At 36.2% G+C, this 18712-nt stretch overlaps 2 protein-coding genes across 5 annotated transcripts in view; one reads left to right on the forward strand and one right to left on the reverse strand.

The window, feature by feature from the left end:
* Positions 1-18712, reverse strand: part of LOC142334697 (uncharacterized) — a 37703-nt gene that overhangs the window by 7935 nt on the left and 11056 nt on the right. For all 3 annotated transcript variants that reach the window (XM_075382933.1, XM_075382934.1, XM_075382936.1), the window contains exons 3-5: positions 4475-4965; positions 2296-2532; positions 445-641 (exon numbers count right to left, since the gene is read on the reverse strand). In XM_075382933.1, coding sequence (XP_075239048.1) covers positions 445-641; positions 2296-2532; positions 4475-4965 — 925 coding nt within the window. The remainder of the gene's footprint in view (positions 1-444; positions 642-2295; positions 2533-4474; positions 4966-18712) is intronic.
* Positions 5342-18515, forward strand: LOC142335457 (uncharacterized). 2 transcript variants are annotated; one of them, XM_075383962.1, is made up of 5 exons: positions 5342-5883; positions 14196-14436; positions 14822-15044; positions 15458-15650; positions 18249-18515. In XM_075383962.1, the coding sequence occupies exons 1-5, from the start codon at positions 5829-5831 to the stop codon at positions 18386-18388; spliced, it is 852 nt and encodes a 283-aa protein (XP_075240077.1). In that variant the 5' UTR covers positions 5342-5828; the 3' UTR covers positions 18389-18515. The 2 variants fall into 2 exon arrangements, with proteins under 2 accessions (XP_075240077.1, XP_075240078.1); XM_075383963.1 differs by having other exon boundaries at positions 18240-18326.

Raw genomic sequence — 18712 nt, forward strand, 5'->3', positions numbered from 1 at the left:
ACGACGAAACAAAAAAAAACCAAGAGCACCGCAATATAGCTACGCTCAGCTATCGCTTCGCGGCTATAATCAACACATTGCATCTACTGAAATTGTTCTGAGTCATTACTGAAAGTTCATTTTGTTGCGAATCACTTCTGCTGCCCACTGAAGTTTATATAGGCAACGGAGCAAAAGAAAACCCTGATGAACTGTATTTTCTTTGAGGCCAGGAACTGTGGGAGCGCATGATTAATTTTCTTTCTCACACTGTCCGACAGAGATTGACGCAAAAAAGACACTTTTGCAATCGGTTATTATCCTGTTTTGGTGAAAAACTATTCCCATAACAAATCACGTGTGCCATTCCTTGTTTAATTTCCACAAATCACTAATCTGTTGAAAACCACGTTCTTAAGTAACACTAATTTAGTGTTGAAAAAAGGAGTAAACATTATTACGTACCTCATGTTCTTGCCGACACTTTCTAAGGAGAAGTCGAGAGCAACTTCATTGGCAACACTGATTGGTCTATGCAGACACATGGTCACATGAAGGAAGCCTTCAAACTCTAGCTGATTAACTTGGTCCTTTTTCTTTGACGAAGAGCTGAATATTGATTCTTTTGATTTCGAGAGTTCCTTCGACATGGGTTTCTTCACCTGCATCAATCAGAAACACGTAACTCATGACGTTGACATAGAATCCAACTGAACATTAGAATTCCTCAAAATGATTTTAAGCATAATATGTTGTCAGATTACTCTCTATTCAATTTGTGTTGCCAACTTGTGGCTTGCTCTATTGACCTTGACCGCATTTACAACTCATGGCGTTAATTTTTTTTTTAACGAATCCTGCTTTAACCGATGAAACAGTGAGTGAGGCAAATCTTAAGTCAATCCTGAAACATGTGATGTTGCTAAAAAGTAAAATTGAACTAAGATGACACGAAAAAAGCTAGTGTTTATATAACAGCCGTTTGAGTATAACCGGCTATTAATAAATTATTCATTTATTTAATTTTTTAAAAAAAATGGTCCTGAAAAATACGCATGCCGTGCAAAACGGAATTCTTCACGACAGTTACGCTGAAAATAGATTTGTCTTTCATCAGTGTAACCATTTAGCATGTCAATCCAGCAATATAGCTGACTAACGACAGAGAAATTGTTCTCGAACGACTAATGGGAGCTCGAATCTATCGCAGCTTGCTTCAGTCCGGGAGAGAAACTAAATTCACTAAGGGGGCTTTAAATGACGTCACTAGAGGTTATATACAACTATAAATACTGATAAAAGAGACTGAATCTTCATTTGACCTTTAGTAGTGCGCTGCCGCCACTTGAGTTCAGCTGCTGACACTTGTGCATGAGAGAGAGATTTAGATCACGTAAAACGCAGAAGTCAAAGGAATGAAATCACTCGAAAAGTGAAAACGGTCAAGCAACATTTGCAAAAAAACACCAACACGTTTTCAATGAATGCTTCAAAATTCCCTCGGGAGCAGTTAAAACATAGCTGGAAGATAGCCAAAAATTAGCTCAAATAAGATTTAAAAAAATAGACCAAAAAAGAAACATCTCTTTTTATTAATTGCTGAGATGTTAAATTTTGATTGGGAATCTGCATACCTAATGCTGTTTCTGTTAGCTCATGGTCGTAACAAAAATCTTAGACAAAAAAACAGCAGGACAAGTCCTGACCTACAATCCGCTCAATAAAAAAGAAAGCAGTAAAAATCAATTCAAATTGCCACATATGGACAAAAACCACAATCCAGAAAGCGCATTTTTGTCAAACAACGTTTTACTACTCCTCTAAGTGAAAAACTCAACATGACAAAACCGCTCTCTTCTTTGCTCCACTTCCTGTTTCAGTGTGTCCGAAATCATCACTTCAATTCGGTGTGAAATATCAAAATGTGTGAACATATCCTAAGACAGCTCCCCAATACAACTCAAATTCTTTGACTTGTGAATAAAAACCGAGAAGGCTATCGCTTCACGGCTATTAAAAAATTATTTCTCGAGCAAAGAGACTGCAGCTTTTATTAGTTATAGTTCAAAATTGAATACCTCAATATTCTCAACTTTTTAACCATGCTTTAACAAAAGCTGATTTTTTTATATTAATGATGACAAGTATGTTTTGCAAATTTGCACAGCAAAAAATTCTCGTCTTGCAATTACTGCGCAAAACCCTATCTACGGCTTGAGAAAAATATTGATCGCCCTATCAAAAAGAAGGTTTATGACCCAAAAAATACGACCATGTCGGCAAATTTCGTTGATGGCTATTAAATAAAACACCTACTATTTTAAGATCTGAGTGTGGGTTGTGTTTAGCATAATCTGCCACCATTTTCTCCAGATCCTTAGACTTGAGCTTGGAGGGCAGTGTGCTATGGGAGGTGGGCGATACGATTGAATCAGCATCAGTTCCAATTGGATCTGCAGACAATTTGGGACCTGCAGCTGAGCCGACTAATGTATCCGATTGTTGAGACTTCTTCTGCTGCAGCGTGCTACTTCGTCTCTGCACCGCCGAATTCTGAAATAAAAGGCTGCTTGATCATCTTTTTGAAAATAAAAAAGTATACAAATTGAATTGCCATAAAAAGTAACGAATATCCAAGAAAGTACCGAAATACTACGAGAAGGAATCGAATTCGCTCATATCTCTCTCACAATTGATTCCATTCAAAAGCTATTGGGTTGCAATTATTGTCTTGCACTGAGACGTGGGACCGAATAGATCCTTCAGCTCTTTATTCATCAGTCAGTCAACCGTTCAGAATATTCTTTCTATTTTGTGGGACTTAAAATGATACGTGTAAGCTACACATTCAATTAGCGAGTAATAGGGTTTACTTCTCCTCGTGGATTAACTTAAATTAGATTGCAGAAGCCCTCCAATGCAATGCCAAAGTCCAAGCGCCCCTTGGATCTGCAACGAGTTAATAAGGGATTTACCGGATATCGCAGCAGAGTATACTTACATATCTCATAAAAGTTGATTATTGGTTCTATTGGACAACAATCTCTCTATTTAATTTGTTGATTGAAGCTGAAGCACCTCTAACGTGTCTAATATATTCAAGCAAAAAATAGCCAGTGAAAAAATCGACGATAGACAAAATTAGGCAAAACTTATTTAAATAACTTGTTTAAATAGCTTCAAACTGAGGTAGCTTCAAACTGATCACTAATTTCATAATTGGCAATAGCGGGAATGAAAACATAATACCTTCAGTTTGTTCAATCTTTCTTCTCGATTGGCTGGAAATAGTTATGGTACAAACTCATTCAATTAATAAACGGAAGAATTGAACATACTTCAATACATACATGTTTTATGAAGTTTTCTCACAAATAATCCACTGAATAAGGCACAAATAAGGCACCGATGAGTTTTAGGCTTCTTGAAGCTGTGAGAAATTTCCCAGAGTTTCAATGCCTTCAAATTGGGCTAATTGAGGTTATAAGGATAGAACAAGCACTCGAGCAGAATTCTGCAACCATTTTTGAAACATAGCTGGCAGATTGCCAGAAAATAGCCGCAATAGATTCGTATAGATCGGCAGTCTAAAAAACCAGTCAAAAAGACAGATAAAAAAATTGTCTTTTGATTGAAAGCTTATCTGTTATATTTTGATTAAAAATCTGTATAAGTTATTGCTGCCTCTAATAGCTGATCTCAAATAACCTTCATTTAGAGTGACACACACCCATTTGACCTTATCTCTTTGAATTAAAGTAAATAAAAGTCAATTTCAAAGTGAGGAAGTCATTTTTGAGAGTGAGGTTAGTCAAGTGTGACCAAAAATTTAATCACGCGCATGAACAAAAAAACTCGTTCCACTCAGAGCGAAAAATGACCTCACACATGCAATTCAGTTGAAATTGCATGAACAAATGAACAAAAAATGGCTGTGACGTCATATGGTCGTAACAAAAATCATGACGACGAAATAAAAAAGCATAGCAGGACAAGTCCTGACGTACAATTCAAAGAATTTTCATTGGCTAAATAAAAAACTAGACTTGAAATGAACTATGAATTTTTCTACTAGAAAAATCATTCAGAAAAAATCCAATCCAAAAGATCGAAAAAACAGTAAACATCAAAGTGAAATTGCCGCATGTGAACAAAAAATCACTAGCGAGAAAACGAATTTTTGTTCAAACACCGTTTTCTCACTCTACTTTAAAACTAGAGTGAAAAAATTTCACGCCGCAATACCACTCGCTTTTTCGCTCCACTTCCTGTTTCGGCGTGACCAAAATCACCACTCCAATTTGACTTCAAAAATCATGAAAATGTGTGAACAGATCTTAAAAAAAAGACAGCGCCCCAATACAATTCAAATTCTTTGAATTGTAAAAAAACCAAGAGAAGGCCAATAATAGCCCCAGCTATCGCTGTGCGGCTATTAAACACAGTTCAAACAAAAACATCCACTCTCCAAAAAAAACTTGCATATGCTAATTACCTTGGAGAGGAGAGTGTTCGATCGATGTAGTCGAATAGCCCACTTCTGAACCTGTTTCTCTCTAGGTCCAGTTTCACTCTCTGTAGCTTCACTTGACACAGAGCCCTCTTTTGCTATACCATGCCTCTTTAACTCCACTTCGTATGCTGAAGCTTCTTTGATCGTGTAGAATTCCTCTTGTGGACTCTCAACAGAATTAGCAACTGCAGGGTTATTAATAGTTTCAGAATCGTGCTCCAATTTACTATGTGTAGTTGTGACAAGTGAGCTATTACTGATACTACTAGTTGACCTCTCAGTGGCTTCGTTGATGTGTTCGCTCACAGCTGAGGATGAATAAGTATCTCCAACGACAGAGGCTTCTTCTGATTCAGATCCGACCGATACACTCAATTGAAGTTCTTCGTCTGTAAGACTTTGTTGTTCCAGTTCCCAAGGACAGTCCAGACCCACTCCTGGCCGGCAGCTTTCGTGACACAGGTACCCGCAATCTGGATAAAATGTAAATTCTGCAAATAGTTAAGACACAAAATGAAAGTAAAACAGATTACAACCAGAAGCACTCTTCAGTATTTGAAACAGCTTCAAATAGGTGTTGAGCAAACACGCACAATTACGCTTATCTAAACTACAAGTTCGCGCTCAAATGAGCTATTCTGAAGAATAAGGCGCCTAAATTAAGTGCAATTATACATGTTTTTCTTTGGCAGCTCAAATTGTGTTACATGCCATCCATCTCTCACTCCCCCAACCCCACCCTAAAGCGCTATGCGACCCCCGTTGCCAAATGTGTGAATTGTGATAAAAGATAGCGCATGTGTTCAGGATTAAATAATGCACCCACTAAGCTTGGGGGACCGAAAAGATCTCTTTATTTTTTGTTTTATGAAATCATTTGCTTTGAAAAAGCACCTAAAAAATATGTGCTATGTCTTTGAAACTATGGCGCTCGTATTGATTTTCATCTTCAGAGCGCGGTGTCAATCTTATGCACTCCATTCAACAGCTTTTCATTCTTTTACAAATGCATCCGCTTCAATTATCCACATGACTTTGGATTATTATATGCAGCGACAAAAACATTACAACGGAGGACAAATAAACAAAGATAGTTGCACAATTAAGAAGCTTTATTATTATACGTCGGGACAAATTCACGCCGTTTTAACTGTCTCACACGCGATAGCTTATGATGCACCATATGGCATGTTCCTTTAAAAGCACCACTATGCAACTCCACAAATAATCACAAATATAAGTTAAGCATTATAAGCTATATAGTTTTTCCACAATTGTTGGATCAATGGAATTACTACAGCAGGTCAACTGAAGTTTTCCGCAAAGAAATTCGGCCATGGATTCAATGGAGCTCCTAACATTACCGAGTTTGCCAATGTGTTGTGCAATCGGTGAGTACCTTACATGATCATTTAAATTAACATCATGTGTTACATAAGAAAAAACAGTTAGATTCGCTAGATGCAAAACAAATCGAGCAATGTTGAATAAATTGCTCTCGAACGACAAGCGCGAGCAAATTAATTTTGAGGCATAACCGACCCCACAAGGTTTCACAACCCTGACATCGAGGATGACGTCTGCAATCTTACCCACCAAGCTATAAAGGCCTTGCCTCTTTCGCTCAAACGTTTTTATAAGAGCAACACACCTTACTAAAATTTCTTCATATGCTCCCGGTTAACCGCGTTAACAGAACAAACAAAAAACATAGCTGCTAAAAACTCCGGAAACCAACCAGCGACAATCGACAGCAAATTTTTAAACTTTTGACGGAAAACAGCCGCCGTCGACACGCTTGATGCAAATCGGGATTGAAACAGAAAAAAAAGATAAATTGACCCAATTTTTTAACGTTTTTTTTCAGTGTCAAAAAGAGTTCAAATTTGGCGTGATTTCAGTTGGATTCTAAACATATACTTAATTCAGCTTCTAAACTGAAAACTGATAAGCTTAAAACCAACGTCAGCTAGCAAACATTCTAATGAACATCGATAACCTAATTCTCCATGACTTAATGACCGGGCCTTATCGGTTCATCCCGTCTCTTTTGATTTTGACTCTCACAGTATTCGCCACATTGCATAATTGAATGCGCGAAAGAATTAAAAATCCATTCAGTTGAAACAGTGAGTGAAGTAAGTCAGGAGTCGAACTTGAAAATCTTGACTTATATAAAACTAAAAACGTGATCAAAAGGTAAAGCGAATTAAAAAAGGAGAGCATCTAAATAATAGCCGAGAGGCTGACAGCGGCTATTAAAAGATTTTTATAAAAATTAACCAACTACCCCATCTGACCTGGTTGACTAATTGTTAAAATCAGATCACTGAAAGATTAAAAACGCTAAGAAATAGTGAGAAAGATGTTAACTAAGGGCTCCAAACTTATTTATATCAAAATAATCAAGATCGACATAAAAAACAGCCGCCGTTTACGCACATTGTCATTGAAACAGAAAAAGAAACAAAATAAGAGAGAAATTGACAGAATTCTTCTAAGTGTCAGTGTTCTTATCGGTGAGTAAATGCTGCATAATCGCTTAGATTCTAAAATTACACTTAATTAAGCTTCTAAACTGAAAGTTATTAAGCATAATACTAATCCCAGCTAGCAAGCGCTTTAATGAACTTTGATAACCTAATTCACTTTGAGTTAATGACCGGGCTTTATCGGTTTATCCCATTTGTTTTGATTTTGTTCTTTTGACTTTGACCGTATTCACTACATAACGTAAATCAATAGGTGAAAAAAATTAAAATCCATTTGGTGAGAGAAACAGTGAAGTAAGTGGTGAAGTAAGTGAGAAATCAAGCAAGAAAATCGTGACTTCTGTAAAACGAAAAACGTGATCAAAAGGTAAAGCGAATTAAAAAACATAGCAGGACAAGTCCTGACGTACAATTCAAAAAATTTTTTATTGACTTAACAGAAAAACTAGACCTAGAATGGACTATGATTGAATTGAGAAAACCATTTAAAAAAAATCAGATCAAAAAATAAAAAAAAACAAAAATCAATGTCAAAATGCCGCATGTGAACAAAAAACCACTAGCGAGTAAAGAAAATTTAATTCAAACAAAAAACTAGGCCTAGAATGAGCTGTGAATGGATTGGGAAAACCATTTAGAAAAAAAATCCGATCCAAAAAATCGAAAAAACAGTAAAAATCAGAGTGAAATTGCCACATGTGAACAAAAAACCACTACCGAGAAACCGAATTTTTGTTCAAACACCACTTTCGCACTCTACTTTAAAATTAGAGCGAGAAAAATTCACGCCGCAAAACCACTCGCTTTTTCGCTCCATTTCCTGTTTCGGCGTGACCAAAATCACTACTCCAATTTGACTTCAAAAATCATGAAAATGTGTGAACAGATCTTAAAAAAAAACAGCGCCCCAATACAATTCAAATTCTTTGAATTGTAAAAAAAGACAGCGCCCCAATACAATTCAAATTCTTTGAATTGTAAAAAAAACATAACCGGACAAGTCCTGACGTACAATTAAAGCATTTTCAAAGAATTCAAAGACTAAACAAAAAATCAGACCTAGAAAGGAATATCAGTGATTTGGGAAAGCCATATCTAAAAAAAATCAGGTAAAAAATAGAAAAAAATAGCTGGCAGCTTGCCAGAAAATAGCCGCAATAGTTTCGTTGATCCGCAGTCTCAAAAAAACAGTAAAAAAGACAGACCAAAAAACAAACTTTTTCTTTGAAGGCTGAGAATGTTATATTTTGATTAAGAATCTGCATAAGTTATTGCTGCCTCTATTAGCTGCTCTTCATTTAGAGTGACTTAAATTAACTTGACCTTATCTCTTTGAATTAAAGTCAATAAGAGTCAATTTCAAAATGAGGAATTCTTTTTTGAGAGTGACGTAATTACGTGTGACCAAAAATTTAATCACGCAAATGATCAAAAAAAATCGCTCCACTAAGAACAAAAAATGACGTCACACGTCTTTCAATTGAAATTGCATGAACGAATGAACAAAAAACAGATTTGAAATGGTTGTGACGTCATATGGTCGTAACAAAAACACTTGACAATATTAAAAACCAAGAAAAGCCTATATTAGCCCCAGCTATCGCTGTGCGGCTGCTAAAAACAGAAAATCAATTTCAAAATGCCACATGTGCACAAAAACCACTAGCCAGAAATGGAAAATTGGTTCAAACAAAAAACAAACTAGGCATAGAATGAACTATGAATGGATTGGGAAAACCATTTAGAAAAAATCCGATCCAAAAAAATGAAAACAGTAAAAATCAAAGTGAAATTGCCCTATGTGAACAAAAAACCACTACCCAGAAAGCGAAATTTTGTTCAAACACTGTTTTCTCACTCTACTTTAAAATTAGAGCAAAATTTTACGCCGCAAATCCACTCGCATTTTTGCTCCACGTCCTGTTTTGGCGTGACCAAATCTCTACTCCAATTTGACTTCAAAAATCATAAAAATGTGTGAAAATATTTTAGATGAAAAAAGACAGCTCCCCAATACAATTCAAATTCTTTGAACTGTAAAAAGGAGACCGCCTAAAAGATAGCCGTTGAGGGGCTGACGGCGGCTATTAACAATTAGCAATTGCATAACAAATCTGATTAGATATATAGCTAATAATATCAAGAAAAAAAAGAGCATCAAAACTGAGCAAAAAAGCAAAATTAATTGCCAATAATATGATGCAATATTTGAAAGTACACAAATCAAAAACATTATTTAGCGCAAAATAAGCTTAAAGTTAAAATAAATCTGAGGTAATCCAGCGACAAAACAGCTCAAGAAGATTTGTGGCAATCTTGTAGGTGTTACGGGAAGGTTACTTTTAAAGTTTCTGATAGTTATTGGAATCGCAAATGATTTAAATCAGATTAAAATCAAATGAACAAAAGATATTGAAGGACAGAAAAATAGCCCTAGAAAGCAAGGTTCAGTGATAACCAAAATAAATTGATAGAACTTGCAAATTCTGCAAACGTCACTACAAAAGATTTCTAGGCTCTTAAAAACTACGGAGCAAAATCATTAAGAAAACCTTTAGACTGCGTCAAGGTATAATCAATTAAGTATTACAGCCAAAAACGATCAATCGAAGACAACAGTCCATTTAGGAAAAATTTGCGCAGCTGAAAAGCTGACGAAGACGAAATAACAAATAAGTTTATTGAACTATCTGCTTAAAAACTATTCAAAATCAGACGAAGGCAAATGAAATAATCTTCTCGACTGAACAGAACGACAGGAAAAATTATCGAACAAACAATCTGAAAAATCTAGACCTCGCAAAAAATTAAAAGTTGCCGGACATTTACAAAACAGACAGAAAAAACTCATCGTTAACCACACTGACCATTTTGAGATTGAAGTAGTAAGAAAAAATAAAGAACAACATTGACGACAAACTAATTTTTTTCTAAGTGTCAAAAAGTTTTCTAAATTTATCTGTAGTTTCAAAAGATCAGATAAATATGAAACGAAGGTGAATTCACCTTTTAACTTGGCGAACAATGAACATAATACAAAAACCAAATAGCAGTATTTTCTAAGGATAACTTAACGGACTATGTCAATCAACATTGTCTTAGTGCCCTGGCTTTATCGGTTATCCCGTTTCTCTTAATTTTGCTTTTAGACCTTGACTATTTACATAAAATTGATAAAAGGATTTTCAACTCTATTCAGTTAAAACAGTGAGTAAGTCTGAAACCAAACGTGAAAGTTGTGACTTATGTAAAATGAAAAACGTGATCAAAAGGCAAAGCTAAGGACCAGGAATGGGCTCGGAAAACCATTTAAAAACAAATCGGATCAAAAAACGAAAAAACATTTAAAAAACATAACCGACTAACGTCGGGCGAATTGCTCTCAAACAACCAGCGAGCGGTTGGCTTCGTCAGTAGCTAGCCACGGAGGGTGCACCGGTGGCTGATGGGGGCAACACTGGGTTAGGTGGCAACAGCGCGGTGGGGGTGGAGGCAATTTTGGGAGTGGGGGGTCAACAGGGGGGTGGGGATGTCTCAACCTCTAGGAACCGTCCTTCACTCATAAGTATAAGTCTCCAAAACAGTTTGAGCTGAAAGGCTCTAAGAGCACTTAATGCTCGCTGGGCGCTATCTGTTTATCCCATTTTTGAGGACGAAAAGTCAAAAGCGTCAGACGAAAAATCGGTCAAGCGAAAAATCGCATAAAAAAAGACCGACAGGACAAATATAATTGCTACAAACTTTGTTTGAGAGCAGTTAAAAAGATAAGTCAAACAACGTATTTTTGTTCAAACAATTTGGAAAAAAATGACGACACAAAATTACTCGCTCCACTTCATGTGTCAGCGTGACCATAATCACTACTACATTTTGACTACTCCATCACCAAAAAGTGCGAATATGTCTTCAAAAAGACAGAGGCTCATTACATTCAAATTTTTTTGAATTGTAATTCAAAGATGTGTAGGGAGGAGAGCAGCTTAAGGAGAGACGCTTCAAGCAAATATTAGGCAGGTACATGAAATTGTCCGCAATTTAGTCCAATTAAACAGGAAACAAAAAGTAGACATAAAAAAACAGAAACAAAAAAATTCTAAGCTAAGAACAAAAAAGATATCCATAACCGACTAACGTCGGGCGAATTGCTCTCAAACGACCGACAAGCGGTTGGCTTCGTCAACGGCTAGCCACGGTTCAGTGACCTCAGGGCACTACCTCTATACTGTTTCCGAAGTCGAAAGTCAAATGGGTTAGGAAAATCGGGCAAGCGCAAAATTGCATAAAAGACAAACATGATTAATATATTTGCTACAAATTTTTTTTGAGAGCAATTAACAATGGTTTCTAAAAAGTGCCTGTTAGATCATTTATGATAAAAACATTTCAACTATTACTCATTGATAATGAGGATCAGAGATGATGACATTACGCCACATAACAGCACCTGAAGTGCGGCATCAACAAATAGAGAGAGAGATAGAACGTTAACGATAAAGAGGTGGAAAGGAACCCTAAGCAAAAGAGAGAAAGACAGTAATATCTTCCATGATCGGATTCGACACACATAGAAAAAAACTGAAAAGGGCAAAAAAAGTTTTCAACTTCAAAAAAAATTCAAACCGAATTCGTGTCTCGAAAATTCTCTCAATTAACCCATCTCCGAGACTTGAAAAGTTTTGTTGGCCAGTAACTGCCGTTAAACTCAGAAAAGGACAAAAAAGTGGAAAATTTTTAGAAATTGCAAATTTCAAGAAAATCTTGCTAAAATTCAAGACACTAAAATCTTAAAAACCAGTCTATTGTTTCAAGAGACTATCCGGTATCGCTGTTTCAAGTCTGAAATAGTTTCACAGGCTCATAAAGATCCAGACACTTGGAACAACAATTTTCCAATTGAAAAGTTTAAATTTTATCCAAAAATTACTAAAACTGGAGTCATAAAAACCTTGATCACCATCCCATTAACTCTAGAAACTATGCAGCAGCTTATGTTCAAACCTTGGAGGAGGTCCCAGGGCCTCTGTTGCTGGAAAAAAAATCAAAAACATGACAAATTGCCAATATTTTTAAAAATTGCTTAAATTCGTGATATTGGAATCTTGAAGAGCATTCCATTACATCTATGAACTATGCAGTAACATATTATCAAACTCTAGAGGAAGTTGCGTGGCCCTTGAGGTTAGAGAAACCTAAAAATTGACAAAAACTTCAGATTTATAAAATGCTAAAACTTGTGATATTTAAAAGTTGAAAATTAATCCATAACCAACAAAAATTTTCCAGTAACTTATCAAACCCTAAAGGAGGCATTTTGGGCTTTGAAGCTCAAAAAATCTGAATAATGACTATAAATGTCAAAAAAAAGGAAAAAAATGGCAACAGTTACCAAAAATATGCTAAAATCGGGATGTTAAAATCTTGCAAGAGATTCCATTTAATCTAGAAACTATTCAGAAACCTATTTTCAAACCCTAGAGAAGGATCCTTGGCTCTTGAGGCTCAAAAATCTAAAAAACTACAAAATATTTCAGAAAAACTTGAAGAAAGCAAGTTTTATAAAAAAAAATGCAAAAATTTGTGACATAAAAGAAAAACTATTCCATGGCTATTAAAAATTTGTCAGTAACTTATTATCAAACTTCTTTGGATTTTTTGGAACCCTAGGTCTGGAACGACCTCAATAAGGAAAAAAATGTCAAAAAATTTGAAAGAATTGCACGTTTTGAAAAAAAAATTGCGAAAACTCTTGATGTTAAAATGTTGAAACCATTCCATTACCACTAGAAACAATGCAGTAACGTATTATCAAACCCTAGAGGAGATTCTTTGACACCTGGGGCTGATAAAAATAAAAAAATGACAAATTTTCAAAAAGCTTGAAAAAAATTGCAAAAAAGTATAAATTTGCGTTTTTAGCAAGCGGTTGTTCGCCAATAGCTAGCCACGGGAAGGGCGGTTTGTGTGCATCGGGGGCTGATTGTGGGCAACAATGCGGTGGGGGCAACAGCGCGGTGGGGGGTGTGGGGGCAATAGGGGGGGGGGGTCAACAGTGGGGGCGTCTTCAACCTCTAAAAACAGCCCTTCACACTATAAGTATAAGTCTCCAAAACAGTTTGAGCTGAAAGGGAGCTGAAAGGCTCTAAGAGCAATTAATGCCCGCTGGGCGCTACCTGTTTATCCCGTTTTTGAGGACGAAAAGTCAAAAGCGTCAGACGAAAAATTGGTCAAGCGAAAAATCGCATACAAAAAAGACCGACAGGACTAATACAATTGCTACAAACTTCGTTTGAGAGCAATTAAACATAGGCTTGTTAAAAACAGGTCAATATGGGAGTTAACTGTTTAAAATCGCAAATGAGGGAGAGAGAGAGAGAGAGTCACTGGAATCTGTCTCCAGTCAACTCCATTAGTCCATTTAGAACACGAAAAAACTTATTGTCGGCAATAAAACCGGCAGGAGACTAGCAATTAAAAAATGAAAAAGCAATCAAACACTACCAAGAAATACAGCCAAGAGAACCCATCAAATAAGCCAAAAAGTTGAATGGCATCTAGAAAATTGCTTTGAAAAACCACTCATTAAGAATACTTTCAATCGTGTGGCAAAATATTTCAAGTTAGCGTTCTTCGAAACATCAATACGAACGAAAAACTACTCTACTTCCTCTTTTCTTCAAATTTGTGTAACAGGACACTGCTATCAAAAATTTTTCACGAGCGCCATTGACTCCACATTATGGTGTCACTAAACCTCGACGGCTCATAGAACAAGATCAGCTGCGATATGCCACTGAGTAAAATTCCTGTTGTCTAACTTCATTTTGAGTCGTAAGGGTGAACGCATAATATAACTCAAATCGAAGGGATTTAGAATACGCAAGAACAAGCAATTCTTATTGATAACTCGAAAACAACTAAAATCTACCAGACACGGGGACACTAAGAAAAAACTAAGAGCCAATATCAAGTACATAGTTGACACACGCTTCTGTTGAGCATGTAAAACTGATTTTAAAACGAGCAAAATTAACGTACAACGCTCATTTAAATCTTTACGACGTTCTAGTTATTTGTATATTCTAATCTGTCAAAACTGTGCTCTGGTCTAATCACCAATTTAATGATACCTGGAGACTCGGTTCTTGAGACGTCGTCTTAATTGAGCTTTGCTACTATCTCGTTCCTATTTCGAAAGGTAGCAAATTGTTTAGATTGCCTGTTAAGGCAAACACAAATTGCATCAAACTTTTACATCACGTCAGACAATTCCTCGACGTCAGCAGTGAATTCCAGAAACGGGAAAAAGTGTCGCCTAGATGTTCGCACCATGAGTTTGGAGGCACAGGAAGGCACCCCTGTGTTCTCTAACTTGTTCCAACTTCTTAACTACAAGTCGATGCCTCAACTCTACTGCCGTGGTGTCTACATTCAACAACCACGCACCATTATGAAGTAAGCAACACATTGCAATAGATATTCTTATTATTTACAAAACCAAATCCTATCCATAGCCACGAACTCAACTATATAAATTTGATAGATATTAAAACAATCTTAGAATTTTAACAATATGGAAGACAGACTTGAAACTAAACCTTTGGTGGAATGCAAAATATAAGCGGAGACAAGATCTTGCCGCAATCGAATACTGATTCGGTCAAGGCAGCAAAAATACTCGACATCAGGCGCTCGCTGTCTCTTTCATTTGCAACATCTCCGAACAATCACTGCTTCTCATTTCCACAATGTATTTGATAATGAATGCTGACATCTAACAGTACCTATCTCAGTGCTATATCAGAAGCATCGTGCAATTGATTTTAACTTCTCTTTTCAGATTCATTGCAAGCTACTGTCAAAGCTCATGGTACCCTAAAGAAACTGGAACCTTTACCGAACTGCTTTTGAGGTCGAAGATAGACGATTTAATGGATATTGACTCCAGCATCATCTACCCAGAAATTAATCGCTATTGCTTAGAGCAGTTCTACCAGGCATCGGAAATGTCAGATGAGCCAAACTTGACAAGACAAATGTCAACAAGCACAGACCAACTCAAAGTTTGTACAAAAGATCTTTTAAAAAGCAATAACACATAGATCCTAGATAGCAGCAATCAAATAGACTGTCAGAGCCAGCAGAAAAGTAACAGTTCGATAAACCTAAGTGTAAGGTCATGGTCTAATTAATCATAGCTACATTAACCCCAACAGTTCAAATGCATGATTTCTCAGTCCAGTTGTAGGGAAAATAAAGCAATATAACTCAAAGGCTGAACGTTTTTGGTTTTATGGCAAGTGTTTTCTGACAATGCTAACAAAACACGCCCTATTTGTTTTATTTCGATGAAACACTTCATTTTATTCGATGAAAGTTTGTTGCACAATTGTGTTTTTCATATGCATTAGAAAAAGCTTAATATAACCAACTCAATTCAAGCCTATTTGTTTGTGTAACACCATTTTATTCACAGGACTGTCTGAGCATTCTCTGTGACAACTTGCAAGGTGCACGGCAGGGTAGATTTCTGACTGGATATGAGCCATCAATAGTGGACATATCTGTGGGCTTCTCGATCGAATACCTCATACTATCAGGATATGAAATTGATGATGACTTATACAGCGAGATCAACCGGTGGCTTCACCACTGTCGCTCAAAAATAGGTAAATGTCAAATTTGGTTAAATGCACTTGAACATAAAATTTTTCTGCTCTGCTTTGATACAGCTCATCTTGAAGTAAATTGTCATAGGATTAAATGCTGATTAAATATAACACTGTTGTGTGAACTTCCTCTGAAAATCTTATCGACATAAAAAATAGGCGATTAAAACCATGTGGTACTAAATTCTTGCTGCAACAATAAGTTACACAACTAGAAAAACGCCCATGCAGGTTTTAAAATGACAGCGGCAGATTTCCCTATATGCGGAGTCAGATTTAAGAAATCTGCTTTCAGGCTTTCTAAAACTTGTGAAGAGCGTGTTTCAAGCAAGGTTACGTGACTCCACTAAAGTCACTCTGGCTGATATTTCGGACCGATATCAATTACTAAAATGAATCACATAGAGCAAAGAACTATATGATTGCACGTCTAATTAAAGATTGACAGCAGCAAAGTATTGTCAATTGCCCAACACAACCACTTGAAAAAAACAGAACGAGAGTTTTTATCACAAAACACATGATGTGAGAAGTGAAGAAACAAACATAGCAGGTAGATTGCTGGAAAATAGCCATGATAGACATCCTTTGAAATTGAAACAATCAAAGAAAAGAGGAACATAACCAACTCACGTCCAAAGAATTACTCTCGAACGACCAGTGGGAGCTCAGACCTATTGCATCCTGCTTCAGACGGTGTGGATGCAACTAAATTCACTGAGAGGGGCTTCAAATAACGTCATAAGAAGCTATTATATAATACTATAACCATTAATAAAATTTGAAAGCAAAATGAAAACAATTTTGCCGCTTTTCATTTGACTTTTAGCAGTGAACTGCTGCCACTTGAGCTCAGCTGCTGACACTTGTGAAAGCAAAGAAATTCAGATGACGCAAAATGAAGTCACTCGAAAATTCAAAACTGCCAAGCGAAAAATTTGCATAAAAAAGAACAACACATTTAATAATTGCTTCACACTTCTTTCGAGAGCAACAAAAAATAGCGAGTTCATTAAGCGAGTTCACAAGTCAATTTTTTGAGTTAGATAAGTCACGCAATTGACCTATAAGCAGAACAAATAACGTCAAGCACACAAATTTTAACTGCAAAGCAGAAGAACTCACTGAAACTGAAAAGGTCAATTCCAAGAAGTCAGGTCGCAAGAATCATTGATGGAGACGATGAATTTTAAAAAAAATAGAACAAGTCCTGACGTACAATTCAAAGAATTTGTATTGACTAAACAAAAACTAGACCTAGAACGGACTATGAGTGAATAGGGAAACCCATTTTCAAAAAATCAGATAAAAAATTTTAAAAAAACTGAAAATCAATGTCAAAATGCCGCATGTGAACAAAAACCAATAGCAAAAAAAAGAAATTTGGTTCAAACAAAAAACTAGGCCTAGAATGAACTATGGATGAATCAGGAAAACCATTTAGAAAAACGATGCAAAAAAATGAAAGGAAAAAATCAAAGTGAAATTGCCGCATGTGAACAAAAAACCACTAGCGAGAAAGCGAATTTTTGTTCAAACACCGTTTTCTCACTCTACTTTAAAATTACAGCAAAAAAATTCACGCCGCAGAACCAATTGCTTTTCGCCCCCCCCCCCCCCCCCCCTCCTGTTTCGGCGTTACCAAAATCACTACTTCAATTTTCATTACTTCAAAAATCATGAAAATGCGTGAACAGATCTTTAAAAAAGACAGCGCCCCGACACAATTCAAATTCTATGAATTGTAAAACATAGCTGGCAGATTGCCAGAAAATAGCCGCAATAGCTTCGTAGATCTGCAGTATAAAAAACAGTAAAAAAGAGTACACAAAAATCGTTTTTTCATTGAAGGCTGATATGTTGTATCTTGATTAAAAATCTGTATAAGTTTTTGCTGCCTCTATTAGCTGCTCTCAAGTAACCTTCATTTAGAGTAACATACACCCATTTGACCTTATCTCTTTGAATTAAAGTAAATAAAAGTCAATTTCAAAGTGAGGAAGTCATTTTTGAGAGTTAGGTAAGTCAAGTGTGACCAAAAATTTAATCACGCGAATTAACAAAAAAACTCGCTCCACTAAGAGCAAAAAATGACGTCACACACGCACTTCAGTTAAAATTGCATGAACGAATGAACAAAAAACAGATTTGAAGTGGTTGTGACGTCATATGGTTGTAACAAACATCGCGACGACGAAATAAAAAACCAAGAGAAGGCCAATAATAGCCCCAGCTATCGCTGTGCGGCTATTAAAAACCACAATATCCCCAATAATAGCAGCTATCGATTCACGGCTATTAAAGATGAAATTTAAGCTGATATTCTCCAAAAATCTACGGTTATTCACGAACAAGAGTCAAAGAAGGGCACACAATAATCATCAAAAACTGCACTTGAAAGCTTTTAAATTTCAGAGCAAAAACAGTGTAGACCGATTAACCAAAACCAAGACAATCACCAACGCTAGACAGCGTAAAGCTTCGCAGCTGTAAAAAAATGCCAGGACGAAGCATTTGAGGTGTACACATTTGAGAGTACAAGAATCATACAAGTAAGGCTTTATGGATGAAAGTAACTGGTTGTAAAAGTGTGATTAGATTTTTGGAAAGACAGTCTGCAACCACTGAAAAGCTGGATAGAATGGAGCAAGAGCACATCAGACAACAACAGCATAGCCCCTTCCATCTCTACTTACAGACGTCTTTCTTGGCATTGCATAGGAGGCCGATCTCGCTAATAATGAACTGACATGCAGCTATTTCAAACTTAATTGATCCTCAAATCAACGATAATACTAAATATCGTTAAATATTCAAAACCATTGATTGAATTTTTAAAAAATTTATGTACATGAATCTTCTGACAGCTAGTTATTATTTCTTTGATTTAAACCATCAAAATTCATATTGAATTCCTTGTTTCCGTGAAAAATATTTCAAAAAATTTCAGTAAAAAAGTTATCGGTTGCATACAAATCGGCCAAAAGTTCTGAAAACGCAGAAAAGTTCTGAAAACGCAGATTCATTACGCGGGTACGAGACAAATGTTCATAAGTACTTAA

Source organism: Convolutriloba macropyga, chromosome 2 (assembly GCF_964194025.1).
Source record: "Convolutriloba macropyga chromosome 2, txConMacr16.3, whole genome shotgun sequence".
Taxonomy (NCBI): Eukaryota; Metazoa; Xenacoelomorpha; order Acoela; family Convolutidae; genus Convolutriloba; species Convolutriloba macropyga.